The following is a 22,360-nucleotide window of genomic DNA, read 5'->3' on the forward strand; positions in this document are numbered from 1 at the left end:
CCATCAGTGCTGCATGTAGATTCCTGCATGTGCTTTGGGTCTACACAGACAAATACGAGATTTCAAAGCCCTTCATATACTTACAGGTAGTTTGTGGTTGAATCCTTTCACTCGAATGATTAAACCGTGTTCTCCGGCTACCAGTTTATACTCCAGCTGGGCCACATCAGCTTCATAGGCTGGCTCAGCAAGGTTGTGAGTAAGAATGTTGACGAAGATGTCGAAGAGGACAACACTGGAAAGTGCAAAGGTAGCCAGCATCATTGATTGGCAGGAAAGACAAAGACAAGAGTAGCTTTGCATCTCTCAGATAAGGGATTTCACCTTCAGCAAGGTGTTAATGCGGTCTCAAAGGAAATAGCTAACTCGGGACTCAGCCTCACAGGGATTGCACAGGACCACGCTCAGTAGTTTTCCCAATCTTTTCGTGTCAGATACACATAGAAAATGACAACGTGCAAACACATACTGAGGGAATAAACCAGCATCAGAGGCAACCAACCCCAACCAGACAGCAACCCTACCTCTAACCCTACCGGGCTTAGGCTCTCAGAGTCACCAACTCAAACTAGGAGGAAAGGAGGGGAAGAGTGCATGTGGGAGGGCAGACAGCAGTGATCATTTTAAAGCTGCATTTTATAGTTAAGAGGCAAAGAAAAGGAAATGTACTAATGTCTTCTGAGCCTTTCTTATAACTCACTTTTAGGCCCTCTGCTCTCCCACAATGCACTTACCTACATAAATACATGAATAATTTGTGAAGAACAAGGCATAATTAAAGTCTGGAAGTTGGGTTTGGAGAACAGCTCAGTAAGTTCAGTCCCCAGCATCCATGACAGGCAGTTCGCAACTGCTTATAATTTCAGCTCAAGGGGGTACAATGTCCTCTTCTAGACCGTTCCAGAACAGACGCCCACATGCACCACCCCCGCCCCCAATGCCACCCACTCCCAGATGCATACAAGCACATACAGTTTAAAATACAATAAGTCTTAAAACAAGTCTTTAAGTGCTAGGTAACAGAAATTCAGCCAGTCTTCTCTGCATACGAGGCCAGCCTGCGATGGCTATATTCCTAGTTAACAGTGAGGGCTGAACTTTAAGGCCTTTCTCAATCCAGGAGCTGTGTTCTGCTTACAAGAGCTTCTAATTAGTTTAGAGCACAGAAAAAAATAAAACAGCTAGCATGGCTCAAGTGCTAAAACAGAAAATACCCAACTATTCAGACTGAAACAAAACTGCTTTCCAATAATAATAATAATAATTTTAAAAAGTCAGTGTGTGCTGGCCCTGAGGAAACACTTCCAGAAGAGTCTGCCTCCACTGTCTGATCTCTTCGTCATCACAGCTGCTTCCTCAGCTCTGACGAACCAGACACTACAAATTCAAAATATCACACAAAAGGCCCAATAGAGTCTTCACTTCCTGTGGGATCGTCATGGGCCAGGTATGTCATCTACACCACTGTCACTCAGCATTAACCTCCCAGTACCCAGAACAGCTCACCGAGCTCTGAACACTAAATGGCTTCTCTAGCCCATAGTTGCAAAATCCTTCCAAAATCCTCCTGAGAACAGAGTCCAGCCCGTCACAGCAGCATTCCACTCCTGGCACCAGCTTCTCAGTTCGGGTCATCACTGTTGTGACAAACACTGTGACCAAAAGCAGCTTGGGAAGGAAAGGGATTATTCTCTCACACTTCCACAGCACTGTCCATCACCAAAGGAAGTCAGGACAGGAGCTCAAACGAGGCAGGAACCTGGATGCTGAGGCCATGGAGAAGTCTGCTTACTGGCTTGCTGCCTATGAATTGCTCAGCTGCTTCCTTAGAGAATGAAGGACCAACAGCCCACAGGCGGCACCACCGACATCGACTGTCAGTCAAGAAATGCACCATAGGCTTCCCCACAGGCCAGAGTGGTGGGGGCATTTTTACAACTGAGGTTCCCTCTCTACAAAAGAATTCTAGCTCGTAGCAAGTTGGCAAACAGAAAATTAGCCCACACAGTCAAAATTTTTTTTCTTTTTTTTTGAGGAAAAAAAAAATCAAACAAACAAGAACCAAACACTCACTTTGCTGCAGATTTCTGTATCAAAGGTGAGATCAGATGAAATCGTATGTAGGCTGAAAGAAGAAGACCATAGATAAAACATAAATGGCCAGGGTGAAAATGTCTCAACACCTACTTTTTTCTCTTAATGTGGTTTTCAAGTTCAAAATAAACTACTAATCCTTAAAGCCTCGGTACACACATCTGTTCTCTTTTATCCCTACATTATTTTCATTCTTAAAGCTTTTTAAAGGTATGTTTTACCATTCCAACTAAGTATCATAGAAGGCACACTCTAATCTACAGGAACTTACAAAAGGTCTACAAATAACCATATTTACCACTACCTTCAGACGGGCAAAGTTATTTATAGAAGCTTACATATGCAACTCAATGTTCATAGAAAGTTGGGATAAAAGCCTCTTCTAAAGAGGGTGGATGAATAGCAATAACTATTCTTAAATCTTATAACTCAGTCAAGAAAAACTGTGATGACACAGCCTCAAGTCCCAAAACCTGTGAGGCACAGGGTTTGCCATTTGTAGACCAGCCTGGGTCACGTATTAAGTGAGGTTTTAGAGAAAGGGGATGGGAAGAAAAGGTGAAAGGGAAGCTTTGGTGAGGGTCAGACTATGATTCCAAGAACAACACGATTCAGCCATGACCTAAAGAATAAGGAATTTAGGGAGCGTTTACCCACACTATGCATACTTCATGCTAACAGCAGAAGGCTGGGGAAGACTTCCCTTCACAGTTCTAGATTAGGGTTCTTATTGTATCTAGGAATAATATTCCTCATTATTTTATTCCATTTTTAAAAATGTCAGGCTGGAGAGATGGCTCAGTGGTTCAGAGCACTGACTGCTCTTCCTGAGGTCCTGAGTTCAAATCCCAGCAACCACATGGTGGCTCACAACCATCTGTAATGGGATCTGATGCCCTCTTCTGGTGTGTCTGAAGACAGCTACAGTGTACTTACATACATGAAGTAAATAAATCTTTTTTTAAAAAGTCTAAATAATACTATTAATCCCAAAAGTTGGTCAAATACCTGGTTCTAATTTCGTTTTTCTAAAAGGAAAAATACTTAAAAAGTTTCTTTCTGGAACTGGATTTTTTAGTTATGTGTGCATGTGTGTGTAAGAAAAAGAGAGAGAATATACTCATGCTCTTATGCATGCCACAACAAGTGTGTGCATGTGTGCATGCATGTGTGTGTGCGTGTGTGTACACACTCATGCAAAGGTCAGAGGACGATTCTTATGTGAAGGTCGAAGGACAATCCTTAGAAGCTGGTTCTCGCCTCCTGCCATGCAGGTCCTGGGATCAAAAGCGGGACAGCAGGTTTGGTATCAAGTGCCTTCAGCTGCTGAGCCGTCCCAGCAGCCCAGAGCTGACGTCCTACCTCCTGGAAGGCGAGTGTCTCTCTAGGCACAGGAGCACCCTAACAGTCTGTAAGTGTAAAGGGGGCTTCCAAGGGAGAGGAGCAGGCAATGAGTGCAGAGGCTGCCACAGAAGAGAAAGATCCCCTACTTCATCCTTTAGAGGGCAGCGTCTTACCTTTGGGGATTTTGAATTTGTTGTCTTTCTTATACCACAGGCAACCCTGCGGGGTATTCACAATCTTAGCAGGGTATTCAGTTTCAGGGCAATCAAAAGCCTTCAATGTAAAGTCCGTGGCTAACAACAAGAACAAAAGCGTGATCATTTTTTCAAATACTGGAGTACAGTGACCACCTGGCCTTAAATTAGATGAAAACTAAAACTATCCCAACAGCAGATTCTTACCCCTGTTCATTCAGCCTTTCTCCCTTTCCCAAGTAATGGTTAACTAGGAAAGGGTGGCCTTTGGGTCTGGACACTTGTATAACTCATCTTATGAATGAACAGATTCTTCAGGAAGAAAAATTTTTTGCCAAGCTTAAGGACTTTGAAAGGTTACCAAATAGTTCTGCTCAACTACAGCCTACTTTGTCATTTCAAGTCACCGGCATACTGTGTAACATGTAGGTAAAAGACCGTTAACTTAGGGCTGGAGAGATGGCTCGTGGTTAAAAGCACTGGCTGCTCTTCCAGAGGACCTGAGTTCAATTCCCAGCAACCACATGGTGGCTCACAACTGTCTGTTAAGTTAAGTTCCAGTGGTTCCAACTCCCTCACACAGACACACATGTGGGCCAAACAGCAAACGTACAGCATTTTTTAAATTATAGATTAATGACCTTTTGAAAAAGAGACCATTAATTTAAAGAAAGGGGAAAATAAAAGATGGGCTGGAGAGATGGTTGTAGGTCACCATGTGGGGGCTGGGAGCTGAACCCTGGTCTTCTGAAAGAACAAGCCATTATTCTTTTTTTTTTTTTTTTTTTTTGGTTTTTTTTTTCAGAGCTGGGGACCGAACCCAGGGCCTTGCGCTTCCTAGGGAAGCGCCCTACCACTGAGCTAAATCCCCAGCCCCACAAGCCATTATTCTTAACCACCTCTCTAGCCTCATGAGGACTTTTGAATATATTATGTGCATCTTTCATGTACAGACACACACAGCGATTCCTATTTGACTGACCTATGTACTTGTTTTCAGCTGGTAGATGAAGGTCTGAATTTAAGTCAAAATTGCTCTTCCACAGTTCAGTCCAAGAGTTTTCAATATCTGTGGAGGGACAAAACAGACAGAGCCAATAAAAAACAATGATCAGAATTCTCTTAACAAACCAGCCATCAACTGGCCTTCACCATTCAATGTCTCCTCAGCATAGCTATGCAACCTAGAAACTCACTAGTCAAAGCAGGACTGCGCAGGACAACCATCATCGGAGACAGGGCTCAAAATGCAGAGCCCCCGTCCTACCCAGACCCGCTCTGACTAAAAGTAAGTTTCATTTCAAAATAAAAATTTAAAAACATATACTTTTTGCCAGGCACAGCGGTGGAAGCCCTCCTCTAATACCAGCACTCAGACCTCAGTGAGTTTGAGGCCAGTGTCCTGCTTTGTTTTTGTCAACTTGACATGAGCCTAAACAAATCTAGGAAGAGGTACTTAATGAGACAATGCCTCCATCCAGGTTGCCTATAGGACAGTTTGTAGGTATTTCCTTGATTGACAGTTAATAGGGGAGGGTGGTACACCCCTGGCATGCTGGGAAAACCATGGAGAGCATGGCTATAAACAAGCAGCCCTCCTGTGTGGTCTGTTTCAGTTCTGGCTCCCAGGTCTCCAGGTTCCTCAAATTCCTGACCTAGTTTCTCTTAGTGATAGAGAACTTACAACTTGGGAGTTGTAAGAAGAAATAAACCCCTTCCTTCCCGAGCTGCTTTTGGCCATGACGCTTTATCACAATAGAAACCCTCCCTATGGTGCCAGGGGTGGAGTATTGCTGTAAAGGACTGTGAAAGGACACTGGAAATTTGGGCTAAAGAAACCATGGTTCAGAGCTCAATGAGCTGCTGTGAGGAGTTAGAAGATGATGCTAAGAACAGTGCAGAGAGGAGAAGCCTAATGACAGCCATCCAAGCCTGGTATGGGAACGCACATCAAGAACTGAAGCACTTGGAGACAGAGGCAAGTAGAGCTCTGTGAGTTTGAGGACATCCTGATCTACACATATAGTGAGTTCCAGGATAGTCAAGGCTATGCAGAGAGAGCCTGTCTCAAACAACAACAAAGATAGCACTCCTGATCTACACAATGAATTTAAGGTTGGCCAGGTCTACAACAGTGAGACCATGTTTAAATGAACACACACACACACACACACACACACACACACACACACACTTTTTGTCTCCATAAGAACCAACAATATTAAAGGATAAACATTCCCAGCTGATGGAGCTGGAAAGATGGCTCAGCGGTAGAGTGCCTGCTGCTTGTGCACCCACACAGCAGCTCACAACTTCCCAGAACTTCAGTTCCATGGGATCCAATCAATACCTTTTGGCCTCCACAGGTATCTACATGTGGTTGCACAAAAACTCACACATGCACACATAAATAATCTTTTTAAAACGTCCCCCACCGAGTCATATACACTTAATAAAGGAGATCATCACAGCAACGCACCTTCTATGCTGTACTGAGTCCCAAACCACTTCTCCTTGAGGTCACATCTTCCCTCATTAGCACCAGACAGAAGCACGAGATTTGCCTTTTGAGGAACTAGCTGATTAAGGGCCTCGGCAATGACCTAACAAAGAGACAGCAGAGGGGAATTGTAAAATGTAAGATGTAAAACACAATTTAAGATTAAGTAACAATGTAACCTAAAGTACAATTTAACATTTAAGTAACAGTTTAATACACTTCTGTTAAAACACAAAAATATTTGCATTATTGCTACAGTGTCATGATGCTCGGTGAACTGTTTCTAATCTAGTTCATGAATCTTCTAATTTATAAAGCTCTTAAGGTTATTACTATTTCAAAACCTTTACTTTTACTTCTGTTGAGGTATATTTGACAAATATCAAATTGTGTCTTCACGGTGCTCTAAGCCCTGCTCATCTGGAACCTCCGCTTTAACTGGACAGGCAATAAGTAAGCAGGTGTCATTTTCTACACTCCACTAGGGGGCCAAAGCAGTGTTTATCACAAGCTGTATCTTGAGCCAGATAAGTCTATATTGCTGAATCCCATCTTGTACATTTTAAGATGGTTTGTACCATCTCAAGCTTCTACCCACTAGACCCCAGGAACACTCAACTTTCCTCCAGACACTGAGGGAAGTTACCCTAAGCTGACAAAATCTACGGTGTAGGAACAGGCTTGCTCCCCAGCAGTGGAGGAATGGCTACCCGACTGTTCGTTTGCATACAATACTATAGTAAACTATTTTTTCCTTGTAGCCCTAGGGAACCGAACATAGAGCCTTGTGCATTCATGCTAGGCAAATTCTCCACCCACCAACCCTCTTCTGACTTTTTATTTTAAAACATTTTATTTTTACTGAAGCTCAGACAGGCCTTAAGCTTAAGACCCTCCTGGGCCAGCCTCTCAAGCAGCTATAATTATAGACCTGTGCCATCAGGTCCAGCTCATAAGTGCTTTATTTCTAATATGGGGGAAATCTTACATTCTTCTTATAAATATATTAAGTATTACAATTTATAATTGTCTTGAGTTTGCACTTAAAGCCAGGCAATTTTTTTAAAAAAGATGCTTAGAACCAACTATACAGACTTAGAAACTGCCTTAGTTACTGTAAGAGTTTCAGCACTCAAATAATTACAACTAGTGTCTAAGAAGGTCTGATTTGGTTAGAGATGCAACTTGTCTGTATAAGGGCTTGCCTGGCATGCAAGCCCAGGGTCTGACAGCTACTACCACATAAGGCCACCCAGGATAAATGATACATGTGTCAAAAAAAAAAAAAAAAAAAAAGCATCAAAGATGGCCTTGAGTAAGAGACTCACGAAAAACTGCTCTTTTGTCTCCCCTTTAAACCAACCAAAACTGACTAACTTACCAAGTTCTCTCTATTCTCACAGTCCCTCTTCCCTAAAACAAGTTTTAGGTTTTTGTTATGTTTCGTTTTTCTTTTCTTTGAGACAGGATTTCTCTACATTCCCTGGTTGACCTGGATCTTAATATGTAGAGCAGGCTAGCCTCAAATCACAGAGATCCGCCTGCTTCTGCCTCCCCAGTCCTGGGATTTAAGGCACTCCCACCACCTAAAGCCGTTTTAAACTGGAGTGCTCCTTACTTCTGGCTTGTACTCAAACAGAAGCTGATCTCCAGTGAGGAAGTCCTGACGTGGGTACAGCTGCATGTTCTCACACATGTTCTCCACGTACTCAACTGGATCTGTCTGTAAAAAGGTACAGTCATTTACACCATAGCTGTCACAGCACACATACTTGAGAGAGAAGCATCTGATGGCTCTCACAGGATACAGTGTCACTGAAGAAGATATTCATGATACCAAGAGACAGCAGCCTAAGCTTTGGTGCCACCCTGAGCTCAAGACCAACCTGCTCTGCTCCAGCCCCAGGAGCTCGTCATGAGAGCAGTCCCACAGTGAACTCTGCCAAGTACCCAACATGATTTCTACGTCAATAAAGATGGGGACCCATGACTAACAACTGCAGTGTGTCACGAGATAGGAGTGGTGACAAGCAGAGAGACTGCATATCAAAAGCACAAGGCAGGGCTGGAGATGACTGAGGGCAGGCACAGGACCTACAGGATACAGGAGCAATGGCGCTCTGTAAAGCAGAAGGGGAACCATGCAAATGGCAAATGCTTCAAAATGGCCAGAAAAAAAAAAAGAATTTGAATATTCCCCAAACAACCTAAATGTTTTGGTAACAGATATGTCAATTACTCTGATCAGAACATTATATATGGTATACACATATTAAAATATCACACTGTATTAAAAATGGGCATTATATTATATAAAAATAAATTTTCTAAGAAGTTATATTAATCAGTATGCTATATTAATCAGTATGCTATATTAATCAGTATGCTATCTCAATTTAAAAGCGAAAGAATGACAAGTTCCTCTGGTTTTTAAAGTAGAAAGAATTTTCCAGAAAAAGAAAGAAAGCAATCAATTCAAATCTTTACTGTGCACCCAAACCACACTGTGGTTTGAATGGGAATTGCCCCCATAGGCTCATATGTCTGAAAACTTTATCCCCACTGGAACTATTTGAGAAGGATTAGGAGGTGTGGCCTGTTGAAAGAGATGTGTTATTGAAGGGCAGGCTTTATCTCTCAAAAGCCTCCCACCACCCCAGTGCAGTCTGCCTCCTCCCTGCAGTTGGGATGTGAGCTCTCAGATGGTTGTGCCATCATCCACTGTCGGGCAGGAAACCCTCTAGAACCATAAGCCAATTAAATGTTTTCCTTTACAAGTTGTCTTGGTCCTGGTGTTTTAATCACAGCAAAGTAAAAGTAACTAACACACACATACACACAAACTCTTATTTTACTTTATATTGAGACAGTCACACTAAGTTGCACAGAATAGCCTTTAACTCAATACTCAGTAGCTTATGCAGGCCTTCAACTTAGAATCAATCCTTCTGCCTCAGCCTCCAGGGTAGTTTAGTACAGGCTTCTGACACCAGGCCTGGCTCTGTTTTACTTTTTTTTATAAGTTATTCTTACCAGTTTATTCCCTCTAGTACAACTGCTTTAAGCAACATGGTAGAAACCTGAGAGATTCAAAGTGTTTGCTATGATAAAAGGATCCTACCTGTACTGGCTGGTTTTGGGTGTCAACTTGACACAAGCTGGAGTTATCACAGAGAAAGGAGTCTCAGGCAAGGAAATGCCTCCATGAGACCCAGCTGTAAGGCATTTTCTCAACTACTGATCAAGGTGGGAGGACCCAGCCCATTGTGGGCGGTGCTGTCCCTGGGCTGGTGGTCTTGGGTTCTATAAGAGAGCAAGCTGAGCAAGCCAGGGGAAGCAAACCAGTAAGTAACATCCCTCCATGGCCTCTGCATCAGCTCCTGCTTCCTGACCTGCTTGAGTTCCAGTCCTGACTTCCTTTGGTGATGAACAACAATGTGAATGTGTAAGCTGAATAAACCCTTTCCTCCCCAACTTGCTTCTTGGTTGTGATGTTTTATGCAGGAATAGAAACACTGACTAAGACACTACCTAAAAGCTGATCTGTAATGCAAGAGCATAGAGTATGGAATTGGGCAAACAAGCAAACCAGAGAAGCAGCACAGAGGGAGAGTGCCTGCCTGCTATGACAAGTTGAGTCCCAGTACCAAGTAAAAATAAATTAATATTATCAATATCAGCAATATACCACCATAATATGATCAATGTCTATAACTACCACCCATAGGAAATGCAATTCAGTTGTTACAGATATTTAAAATATAATCTAAACTCACTGCCGAACAACTCTGAAATCACTAGACATGCCAATGGATCTTACTACATAAGAGACACACATCACTATTATTATTCTGAGCATTTAATTCTATTCTTTTGTGAATTGTACTTTTATACAATTAAACACACTATTCTATGGGCTGTATATTAACAACTTCCCAATTGAATTGTGGCAACATACTTGACTGAGATGTTATGTAAGAGAATGCATGTATAACAAATATGATAAAATATTGAGAGTGAAATGCAGACCATGTAACTGTAAACGGGCCAATAAAAATACACATAGAGAGAAAAGCAAATGAAAAATATCACCAGTGACTCATCCCTAGGGGACGGAGTGCCAGCAATCCCTGTGCAGTGACAACAACTTTTGTAAAGCTAGGGAGTTGGCCAGATGCGTTATTCTGAGCAGAGACCCACAGACTTCAATAGACTTCCAAAGGGCACTTACATGTGCACGCATGCACACACCCTTCTCTAAACTCCTACTGTCAGGATTACAACAACACTTTCATATATGTATGTCCTCATACTACAGACATACAGGATCATTAAGCTTTCGCCATTCCCCAGGCTTCTATACATGTGCATGTGTGCATGTGTGCATGTGTGCATGTGGATGTGCTCGAGTGTGTGCCAGAGTTGAGACAGGACTTCCCCCACGGGCCAGGCCTGCCTCTACCTCCCCAGTGCTGGAATTAAGGTGGGAACCACCATGCCTAGACCCACTCCTCTACACATGGGAGCCAGACTTCCAAACCCAGGTCCTCATGCATACATAGCAAGTCCTTTACTGAGCCGTGTGCCAACCCTATAAAGTTCTTTACCCATGCACTTCCAGGACCCTAGGTTATAAACAAAGTTCATGTGTTTGGCAAGCTCAATCCAAGTTTATAATGTCCGCAAAGACTTTCCTCAAGGAAACACTCCTCTCCCTTAACACCCAAAGCTCAACGTTCTTACTACTTATTACACATGGTAGTTACTATTGATTGCCATGTACAATGTCTTCATAACATCTGAATTGCCAAACTGCTGACCCCCACGGCAAGCTCTCCCTTGAATGTTTATCAAAGAGGATGAGCGAACATAGGCACATCATCACACACCATGACCTATGTCATGGGCCCAGGCTTGTCCTGCAACTTAATACAAATGAACGTGACAGAGTGGTACAATTAAAACTCCAGTGACACTTCCATAAGGTGAAACAATGGGCACACTAGTTCCAAACTGTTCACAGATAACATGCAAAAAGAATTTGAATTCTAATACCTGTTCTTGGTAATGAAATTCATTATCCTCAATTTTCTGAATCTCTTCAAAAACTCTGTGAAAAGAGAACATGACAATTAGAAGATACATTAAAATTTCTCATTGCAATCACCCAAAAGAAAAGATGCATAAAAATATAAAGGGCTGGGTAAACATATGTACCACAGCACAGTGTACACTCAGATGTGGAGGGATCGGGGTAGAGGAAACAGTGAGAAAGGACAGAACACATCTTGAACTAAACATGTCTGCTGGCAGCCAGAAATCAGAGTCGTGCTAGGTCTTGGTTCATACTAAGAATATGTATTACCTTTTCTCCGGACCTAGCTTCTGCAGCATTTTTAAATACTGAAAGACAGTGTGAGCAACCTGGAAGGAGAACATTTCATTAGTCTCCTGCATAGAGTAGTATCTAGAGAAGAGAAAAGCAGCTCCACACACCTACCTCATAAAAATGCTCATACCCCTCATCAGTCAGAGTGATAGAAATGCTGAACACTGAGTAGGTAGAATTTTGCTCAAAACCCGTCTCACCATTTCCACCAAACAACGCAAGAGCCCAGCACCTACAGTTGGGAAAATTAATCTAATTAGTAGGCCTGTAAAGTAACAGTCAGCAACATTTCTGTGTAAAATTTTGGAACCTTTTGATGTAAGCATATACTTTTAAGAGTTCAAGGAGCTTTGTTTGTCTGAGCCCAGAGCCACAGCATAGTTCTGATGAGGCTTGAACTTAGCAATCCTCCTGCCTCTGCCCCCTGAGAATCTAGATTACAGGAGTGTGACACCTCACCCAACAATGTTCAGGTTTAAATTCATATTTTAGGAGTACAAGGAATTACAGTTCATTTAGAAGTCAACAGAACAAACAGTAGTCGCCTTCTCCTGTTTAATAGCAAGGCTACCCAACACCCATGTGATTACTAATGAAAAACAAAGTGACAGCATGTAAATTAACTGTACATACAGTTACTAGAGCCATTCCACTTCTCATCCTTGATCTTGTCTGCTAGAAGTCTTGAAGCACAAGTATAGCCCAGTTCTTTGAGGCTGTTAACCTATCCTACATGGGTTACCCAGCAAAGCAGCAATGGGAATGGCTCGCCCTGGTTAAAACAGTCCCAGAAACTTAACTCAGATGGCGTCCACCAAAATAAAGAGCTTGCAGGTCCAATAGAGCTCAGGAAGAACAGCCATGTATATCTCAGGGCCCACTGCCCACACCCTGACGGGATGTATGTACGCACTGTCACTTCTGTGCACAGTAATGACGGTCCCCTCAGTTTAGGGAGCATGATATATCTTAAACATTATTCTATAAAGTTTTCATCTATCTTTTTATTCTCAAATCAGTACAAAGAACACGACAGGAAACTACAGTACAATGCGGGTTCTGAAGCTCTGTTCTACATTTGGTTAGAAGTGAAGCAGATGCTCAGGTGCATGAGGACTCTCCTAACAGCTGCATGGCCTCAGCCTCAGTTTGCAGTAGGGTTTTTCTACACTCCATTTTCTGGGTTGGAAACCCTGGAGAGTCACAGCTTTTAAATAATTGAGTTACTTATTCAAATTATTTCATTAGAACTAAACTTTTTACATTATGGAATCAACTTAATTTTCATGTATAGTTTTGTTTTGATTTTGTAATTATTTCCAACATGAGCTTAAAAGACAGCTTATAAGAAACCTCAAAAATATGGTCATTAGTGGCTGGAGAGATGGCTCAGTGGTTTAGAGCACTGGCTGCCCTTCCAGAGGACCTGGGTTAAATTCCCAGCACCCACATGGTAGCTTACAACTAACTGTCACCCACTTCCAGGGGACCTGACAAAATACCAATGCACATAAAATAAAAATAAATAGAAATTTTAAAATGTGGTCATTAAAATGACCTGAGTTATCATTATGACTATGATTAGTATTTGATTCCTTATAACAACTAAAGCAAAACAATGCACGGTAAAACCTACTCTTTATTATTTAGAGATTGCTAATAGAAAAATACTTAATAATTGAATACTTGCTTTTTTCTAAGGTAAGAAAGGATGCTGCCTTTGCCTTCATGCCCCACAAGCCAGGAGATATAATGAAGTGGCTTCACCCTAAAAAAAAGAGTAAATATAAGAAGTCAAAATAAAGTTTAAATATACAAGGTTTGAGAATCTAAGCTTATTCTTATGATCAGTAACCATGAAATTGTAAGCAGCTAACAGCCATAATATAAAAACAGAAAATGCTAAGACATTTCATGTAAACTCACTAAAAGAGCAGAATCATTCCGAAGTGTAAGGTTGCTACTTTTTACAAGAAAGAGGGGTGATATTTTTACTCTTGAGGTTCTCTCTCTCTCTCTCTCTCTCTCTCTCTCTCTCTCTCTCTCTCTCTCTGTGTGTGTGTGTGTGTGTGTGTGTGTGTGTGTGCGTGCGTGCGCACTTGCATGTGTGTACATATGCACATGTGCACATGTGGAGGCCAGAGGAAAATCTTAGGTATCAATCAGTCTTATGGTCTCTATCTACCTGCTCTGAAACAGGGCCTCTCACAGGCCTGGAGTTGACCAATTAGACTAGACTGGCTGCCAACGAGCCCCACAGATCCTGCTGACCCCATCTCCCAAGCCCCTCTACCACAATATAGACTAGCATTTTATGAATCATATAACCAATATATGAATCAGTGTCCAGAATCAGATTTTTACAAAAGCTTTCATTACTGTACCAAGCTCTATGGTTTAAAAAAGTGTCATGCCAAAGGTTGGAACATTTAGAGTCTAGTTTAAGTACATTGAGATCTTGAACCTAAGGTATGGTTTCATGTATTCTTGTTTTCCTCTTCATCTGATGACCACTTCCTACTCACAGAATCTCAGGCAACACAGTTATTACCCCACAATAATAACATGTAAAAATATATTGTTCAAATTCTTTCGCCATTAGTTTCTACTATAATTTTAAAGTATATTCCCCAAAATAAGATTTATCCAACACACACACACACACACAAGAGTAAATGTAATTAGGTTCAAACTTCACTTAGATAGTATGTTTGGAATGTAATAGACATATGGAGGCTTTTGGTTCTGGCTATCATGTCCACCAAAATTTATTAAGTTCTTGAAAAAAATCAAAGTATGATTTCAACTCTGACACACAATTCTCAAAGCCTTCCCAATATAGACTAAAATATGAACTGAATCACACACATACCAGACTGGCACAGAGTAAAGCAGCTATGAACTAAGCCCAAGCTGTGAGCTCAAACACTGATAAACTGGTATTTTTTCCCAAGTTTAAATAATCCCCTAACTCACAGAAGTAAAACTTGGGAACCTAAAGCTATTTAACTTTCACTTTTGACAAGTAAATAAAAGATACCTGCCATGAAAAATAAATCATAAACTAATATATTTTACTCTACAACTACTAAAAAGTAATTAGTAAACATTAATACCAAATGTCTAATTTCAAAGATTCAGGTAAAGTAACTCATTATAAGAAAAATCTAGGTTTTGTTTTTGGCTTTTTGAGACAGGATTTCTCTGTGTAGCCCTGGCTTTCCTGAAACTCTCATTATAGACTAGGCTAACCTTGAACCCAGAGATCTGCAAACCTCTGCCTGCCAAGTGCTAAAACTATAGGTGCGTGCCACCACACCTCGCTAAAAATTCTAGTTTCTATACCCAGAAAAACCAGGAAATACCTAAGACTTGATAATCTAGTAATTAAATTCCAAGCTAAAAGACACTTGGGTTTTAAATATAGAAACCCAAGCTTAACCGCCCAGCTCTCTCAATCTGTGGCCGTGGTTTCCAGCTAAGGGGCGAGTTCCCATGAGGGCTCACCTGTAGTGTTGCTGCTGCGGAGGAAGAGCCCACGTGATGGTCAGAGCATGGATTTTTCTGATTGGAACAACTAAACAAAAATGTCAGAAGAACTGTTGTAAGTATTTTTCCACAACATTTTCTGTTCTAAGAACATATTTTTTGCTCAATGTATTTCATCCTCCAGCAATCACAGGATGGTTACTTCAAGTTGCCAATTTTCTAACTTGAGTAATTCTGCTTTAGGCAAGAATAAAAAGGAGCAAGGAGACGGAAATGCTACAGAGGAGGAGCTCTTCTTTCTAGAAAGGTGCGGTCTAAGTGTTAGGGGTCCACGGCAAACCCACTCCACCACTTTCCTGGTTACAGAGCTTGCAGGACTTTATACGACTCACTTGCTTTTAAGTCTTCCTGCTTCTGCTTCTCATGATAAATGTGTGCACTGGCACACATTATGAGATTACGAGTCTATGAATAGAAAATCTAAAGCTAGAAACTACAGAAAATACTCTTTTTGGAATATCTCGCTCAACAGCATGAAGCCTGAAGCACAAAGAGTGTGCCAAAAGCAGCCACTGAAGAAAGTGAGAAAGGGGCAGACTGGCCCTTGAGTAGAGGAGACACAGAGAAGACTGAAGGCACCTGGGAGGGAGGGAGGGAGGGAGGAGGGAGGGAGGGAGGGAGGAGGAGGGATTAAAGTAACAGAGAAAGGAGGAGACTTAGAAATGTCTCTGTAACACTCACAGTTGGTGAACTGGAAGGTAAATTACAATGTGATCATCTAACAGCTCATTGTGCAGTTACAACAGACACCAAATTTTAAAAAATCAGTATATATTTAATAAGTATATATTTTCATAATCTTTAATATTTTACATTAATTTACCTATAAAGTAGCAGAAGAAATTTGCCCAAGCTGGTTCTAGTAAGACTTAAAGATGTCCTTTCCAGTTCCCTCACACCTGAGGTCCTCTTAATTTAACAAATACAATTACGTGTAATTAAGATTTGAAAAATAATTTTAAGGTATTTTCTCTTTTCTACTTTTGCTTTCTTAATGGAAGAGTGAAAAGGTGGAGGGGAGGAGACAAGAAGAAGAGGAGTATGGGAAAGACGGGGAGCAGGACACAGACCAGCAGCCGCAAACACCACAGTTCGCCAGTGACCATTGTCTGTCCCTGATTAAACCTCCACAGTCGTAATTGCTGCTGCGTTTGCATTTTCAAGAAAATTAGAAGTGTTATAGTTATATTTTAGAAGAGATACTAAAGTTATTTCAAGCAATTTTAAGCCTTAGATTTACAAACCTCTATAAAGTTTGTTAAATGCTGGTGTGTCAAAAGGATCCGTTAAATGGCTAAAGTTTGGTTTAGGTAGCCCACTGAAAATAAAACAAACACATTAAGATTAAATTAGGCATGATGACCACAACATTGTAGTCTGAGGTCCACACCATAAAAAAAAAAAAAAAAAAAAAAAAAAAAAAAAAAAAAGAAAAGAAAAAAAGATTAAATTAGGAAGAGCCTTTAAGAACAATGTCATTAGGGGTGCTTCACTGACTGACATATTTATAAGCAATCTACCCTCGCTTGCTGTGCTGGCTAAGAGCATTCTCGGTATGAGCAATGGAGTAACCCTAAGTAAAGTGTATTTTCTTCTTCAGCCTCAGAGGGACCCAGCCCTAATATTTACCGCCTCTCTCAATGCCATTTACTCATATCTCTCCTCCTCTCAGATGGACTTTCAGTAGTAAAGCTGTACTAGCAACACTGTTTAAATGTAACAACTTTATATGGAGTGAGAAGATATAAAACTACTTCTTTAACCAGGACAGACAGTCCACATTGCAAACAACTGACACAGGGAAAGAGCAACTGCCTTTCTAAACAAACTTCATTTGGAGGGGAAGGTGTGTATGATACACTTTCCAATATAGTACTCTCTTACCATAGTCCAAAGGCCCTGAACAGTTAACAGAAAAACAAGATAAATGTAAAAACATCTAATCTTCACAAGTACTGCTTAATATAAATTTATAAGCATGTAATTTCTGAACTACAGAAATTGTGGAAACAGCTTCCTTCCTATCTTGGCTTTTCTACTCAAAAGTAATTTGATCTTGACTAAGTTAGTAAACTTCCTTAGGTCTTAGGATTACCACCTTTGGAAAAAAAAAAACAAAAGACAAAAATACCTTTGGAAGGCACACAAAAAGAAATGCTCTTTAACTGTGGAGACATATAACTTACAGAAAGCAAGCATCTTACTTGTTTGGTATCTGAGAGAAGATCTCCGTCACCCACTTTTCCAAAGTGTCCAAGGTTTCTTGAAGGACAAGCGAAGGGTGCAGAAAAACAGAACACACAATTCTGTTAGTCAGTGCAGAGAACTGTTGCCACACTGGTGGTGACCTTCTATACACATGTGAATTCCAAAATACATCTTTTAGGAAGATTTCTGTTTTCCCCAGACCAACCCTTCTCTCTTTGGCATCTATAACTGCTTCCAGGCCCCATCTGCGTATGTACTTCGGTACTGGACTCCTATCTGTGGAGGCTTTACCCACAATTCTTTTTAGGTTCAGGTTTAGGTCCTGGTTAATCTTCAGTGTCAGTTTGGATCCGTTAGACTCAAAGGAGACCCACCTCTGCACTCGTGTGTACAGTTATTTCCTGAGATGTTTAATGTAGGCAGACCTACCCTGAATGTGGGCGACACAGTCCATGAACTAGTGGTCCATACTGAATAACACAGGGTGAGAAAGGAGGAAGCCAGTTGAGAGCCAGCCTTTGCCTGTGTGTCTCCTGGTCTGCAGGGGATGTGAGGACCAGTCACACAGTCTCACGACAATGAATTCCACCCTTGCCCACAAACCAAAAAAGCTTCCTTAAGCTGCTTTGGTTGGTAGTCCGTCACAAATAGATAATGCATGATTTCTAACTTTTGATTCCTTTCCTCAAATGTATAAGAGGCCTTGGATTTTCTCATAAAACACCAGATGAGAAAGAAAAGTCTTTCACGTGCATCTAAGTGTCCCGTCACTATACAGCATTGACTCCAACCAGATATATGAGTTTCAGTAACTCTCAATAAATGAGCCAAGCTTTTACTAGTAACAAATCAGGTGATTATCATGAGAGAAATCCTGGGCTTAATTCCCAGTAATTTGAAGAAAAGAAACTAAAGGAAAAAAAATTAGATCAATCAAGCTTTGAATTTAAGCCAAACTTTACTTACACGGATATTTTAATTTTTGTTAAATTTGTGTGTGTGTGTGTGTGTGTATGTACACAAGTAGGGGCCAGAGGTTGACACCTGCTGTCTTCCTCAATTGTTCTTCACCTTTTACTTCTTCTCTCATATATTTATCACATTCCAAACACCTTTTTTTAAGGTTACTCCTAAATACTTCCAAATACCTAAATACCTCCAAATACCTAAATACCTACTCTTACTTAGATGTTTATTGGGTGTGTATTTAGTCAGTATGTAGATGTAGACTGAACTCACACTGGTGTCTTACCTGCTGAACCATCTTCCTAGTCCTTCCTCAATATTCTCCACACGGCCTCCTTGAACGTGGGCCTTCCTACCTCAGCTAGCCCAGCTAGCCAGCAAGCCCTAGGGATCTGCCATCTCTGCCTGCCCAGCACTGGCTGTCATGACAGGAACAGGCCATGGGTGCTGGAGATCTGAGCTCAGATCCTCAGGCCCGTGAAACAAGCTCTTCAGTAACTGAGCCATCCATCTCCTCAGATCCAGAAAATTGACTTTTTTTTTTTTTTTCGGAGCTGGGGACCAAACCCAGGGCCTTGCGGTAGCTAGGCAAGCGCTCTACCACTGAGCTAAATCCCCAACCCGAAAATTGACTTTTAAATAGCATAAAAAGTGAGAAGTTCTCAAAATCAAAGAACTCTAGATTATATGTGATTTTCATCAAAAGTCTATTGTTTATTAAAATATTACAATAAGACTTGGGAGGTTAAGGTAGGGGAATCCCTTAGTTCAAGGCAGGCCTGGGCTATGCAGCAAGTTCGGGGATTCAAAGAAATAATCCTGTCTCAAAAACAAACAGAAATCTGACTAGTTACCAATCATTGTGTCAAACAAGAAAAGAACACAAAGGAACAAAATCAGAGTGAATAAAACTTCATATGCATGAAGTAATTTCAACAATTTATAAATTAACCTCTATACTAAAAATAAGCAATGTCTGGTACAGCAATATAAAAGCAATTTAGAATCACATTTTTAGATTAATTTTGAAAAATTAAAAATGTTTCATATATTAGCTTTGATCTCAATTTTGAAGAGGTTGGGGCAAAATTTTATAGAAGGGAGAATCATATTTGGTGGGAGGATCAGCACTTCAAGAGAAGACGCATGCAAACTGTAAGTAAACGTCAAAAGGAATGGCTTAACCAGTGATTTTGAGGAAGTCTACTGGCGCCACACTCACACCAGTCACTCAGAGCATGAGGACACGGGAGCAGCAGAGATGCTCTTCAGCCTTGCACGGTGAGCACGCTTCTCTCACTGCCACAGGACTGCTCTTAATTACCTGACAGGACCTTATGGGGGATGAGCAGACACCTTGCCCTGTAAGTTTATGAGCAATATGAACAAATATAAAGCCACAAATATGAAAACCACAAACCTGAGAAGAAAGCACAGCAGCAGAGCTGGGTGTGGTGGCACAGACCTGCAATCCCAGGAGGTCAAGGCTACACGAGACCCCATTCCTGAGCCACGCAGGACCCATGAGTATGTGAGTACTCACAAGCACATGAAGTTACCCATAAACAGACCTATTTCTATGAGAGATAGTTTGTATGAGAGGATCTTATGTCTCTGTGAACTTTGCCATTACTTTTTAACGTATTTCCTTCTATTTTTAAAAAATATTTTAATTTATGTATAGTGGTGTGTGTACTAGTGTGTGGTATGTGTGTGTGTTTGTGTGTGTGTGTGTGTGTGTGTGTGTGTGTGTGTGTGGTATGTGTACTAGTGTGTGGGTGCTGGTGGAGACCAGAGGAAGATGTGAGATTCCCTAGAGCTGTAGTTATAGGCAGTTGTTAGGCACCCATCATAGATGCTAAAAAACCAAAGTCTGGCCCCAGTGCAAGCACAGCAATCATTCTTTGCTGAGTCATCTCTCTAGCCCCAGTTTTTAATTAATACCAGATAATGGAGTAACTAATAGGTTGTACTGATTAAACATCCTATTAAAGTAGAACAGTTGATTCTCAAACAACACATGGGAATGTTGACCCCTGCAGCAGACACACAGACACACAGACACACAGACACAGACACACCCACACACACAAACACACACCCTTATCTATATGGGAACACGTGTGCATGCTTTGTGATTGTGCATATGTACAGGCATGTGTTCATATGTAAGGAAGCCAGAGGTCAATGTCAAATGTCTTTTCTCAATTGTTTTCCATCTCATTTTTGAGACATGATCCCTCACTGACCCTGGAACCTAGGAGTTCAACCAGACTGTCCAGGGCAGCAAGCTCCTGGATCTGCCTTTCTCTGACTCTCAAGCATGTCACAGGCAACACGCTGGTGCTTGGGTTTTCACATGGGAACTGAGATCTTCATGCTTACAATGGCAAGCAATTTGCCTTCTGAACCATATTTCTAAACCCTGTTAGAAAACTTTGGACTATCCCTAAAATTGACTACTAACAGCCAGCTCTTGACAAAAGCCTTATCAATAACATAAACCACCCACTGACATGCACTTTAGATCTCATATACATTACATATGGTGAAGACTATTCAAGTACTTTAAAAAAACAAAACCCAGAAAAACAAAAAAGCCTACAGCACAGTTTACAGAGCAGATGAACCATCCGTACGGCCATGGTCAGCGGCGTTACGCAGATGTCACCAGTGAAGAATAAGACACTAAGCTAGTGGTAACTTATACCATTACCTTGGTGTCGTTACACTTTAATACAGCATCTGAACATCTGCTTACATTTCCCTCTGCTGTAAATGATGCAATGTGTTGTCCAGGTTTATCCTTTATAGACTAGGATATATTTTATGATAGTAATAAAATAGTATATACATATACTTATATATTCATGATATCTAACTTTTTCTTAATTTTTGTTTCTAGGCTATGGGTTTCATCTAAAAGTTTTTCCAAAATACTGCAAACTTTCAAAAATAAACTGCACGTAAGTGGACTCCTGCTATTCAAGACCTGTTAATCAAGGGCAAATGATACTTCAGAGTAACTCCAAGGACTTAACAGGTAACATTACCTTTGGACTGGACAACTAAGGTCATGTAATGAGCAGAGTAGTAACGCATCCAGAACTCTCTCAGTCTGGCATGTGTATCAATATTATTCTTCTTTGGTTCATGCTTGAGTGTCTCAGCATTTCCTATAAAAAGATGAAAAAATTAAAAACTATAGAAGTAACTGTTAAAGATCTTCTACACAAACAATGAATTTCTACAAGCTTTACAAAACCTATGAAATTACCCAAGTGTCGTGTAGTAATAGTATAAACCAGGAAACAATTCTGAAATAGATACATAGGAATTGATGGCTAGGAAAAACTTCAACAACTGACAGTAATTGCATAATTTCCTTGTTTGATGGTCTAGTATTAACTTGGTTTTCCTCTCTGAATTATTTTACTAAAATTCTGCCTAATTCTTAAAAATAAAGCATAAAAATCTAGGATGACATTAAGTTACACAACAGATTCAGGAAGTACTATAAACCAGTCTTCGATTTAGATCAATTCATCCTGGTCTCCATGCTATTACAGGATTAATAGGTTACAACTGACTTCTATCAACAATAAAAAGCCATTATGAAAAGCAGATACTAGTTCAACAGCTTACCTGTTAAACAAAATTAGGCCACAGCTCAAAAAGCATTAGAAAAACCATTCCTGAGTGTCTCTTGATAAATGGAAACATCAGGTTGGGGCGCAGACTTTACAATCAGATAAACAGATACTCAAACCCCCACCAAATTGACCTGTGTAAATTAAGCAAATCATACAACTTCCAGAACACATTTATCTTTAAATGGAGATTATAATGGTACCTATCTCTTAGTGCTTGATAATGAACAAATGCTATAATGCATACATAACCAGCACAGTGTCTGGCACCTAGACAGGACTCACAGAATGTCCAACTCTATTCTAGCAACACCCAGTACCAGAGGACCAAGCACAAGCATGCTCACACCTCACTATTCGATGAGTTTTCTAGTGGTGCTCTTAGAAGGTAAAGAGCACTCAGCTATCCCAGCATCATTAATTATTCTTTCATTTTGGGTGGTCTGGGTGGGTTTTGCTTTTCATT

At 40.8% G+C, this 22,360-nt stretch overlaps 1 protein-coding gene across 2 annotated transcripts in view; it reads right to left on the bottom strand.

Moving 5' to 3' along the window:
- Positions 1-22,360, bottom strand: part of Nrdc (nardilysin convertase) — a 61,882-nt gene that overhangs the window by 10,935 nt on the left and 28,587 nt on the right. For both annotated transcript variants that reach the window (XM_032900477.1, XM_032900484.1), the window contains 14 exons: positions 21,298-21,420; positions 17,275-17,332; positions 16,315-16,388; positions 15,029-15,098; positions 13,212-13,289; positions 11,633-11,753; positions 11,498-11,556; positions 11,188-11,242; positions 7,751-7,855; positions 6,112-6,235; positions 4,615-4,701; positions 3,612-3,731; positions 2,074-2,125; positions 85-235 (listed from right to left, as the gene is read on the bottom strand). In XM_032900477.1, the coding sequence (XP_032756368.1) occupies positions 85-235; positions 2,074-2,125; positions 3,612-3,731; positions 4,615-4,701; positions 6,112-6,235; positions 7,751-7,855; positions 11,188-11,242; positions 11,498-11,556; positions 11,633-11,753; positions 13,212-13,289; positions 15,029-15,098; positions 16,315-16,388; positions 17,275-17,332; positions 21,298-21,420 (1,277 nt within the window). The remainder of the gene's footprint in view (positions 1-84; positions 236-2,073; positions 2,126-3,611; positions 3,732-4,614; positions 4,702-6,111; positions 6,236-7,750; positions 7,856-11,187; positions 11,243-11,497; positions 11,557-11,632; positions 11,754-13,211; positions 13,290-15,028; positions 15,099-16,314; positions 16,389-17,274; positions 17,333-21,297; positions 21,421-22,360) is intronic.

This window comes from Rattus rattus, chromosome 1, assembly GCF_011064425.1.
Source record: "Rattus rattus isolate New Zealand chromosome 1, Rrattus_CSIRO_v1, whole genome shotgun sequence".
NCBI classification, from domain to species: Eukaryota; Metazoa; Chordata; class Mammalia; order Rodentia; family Muridae; genus Rattus; species Rattus rattus.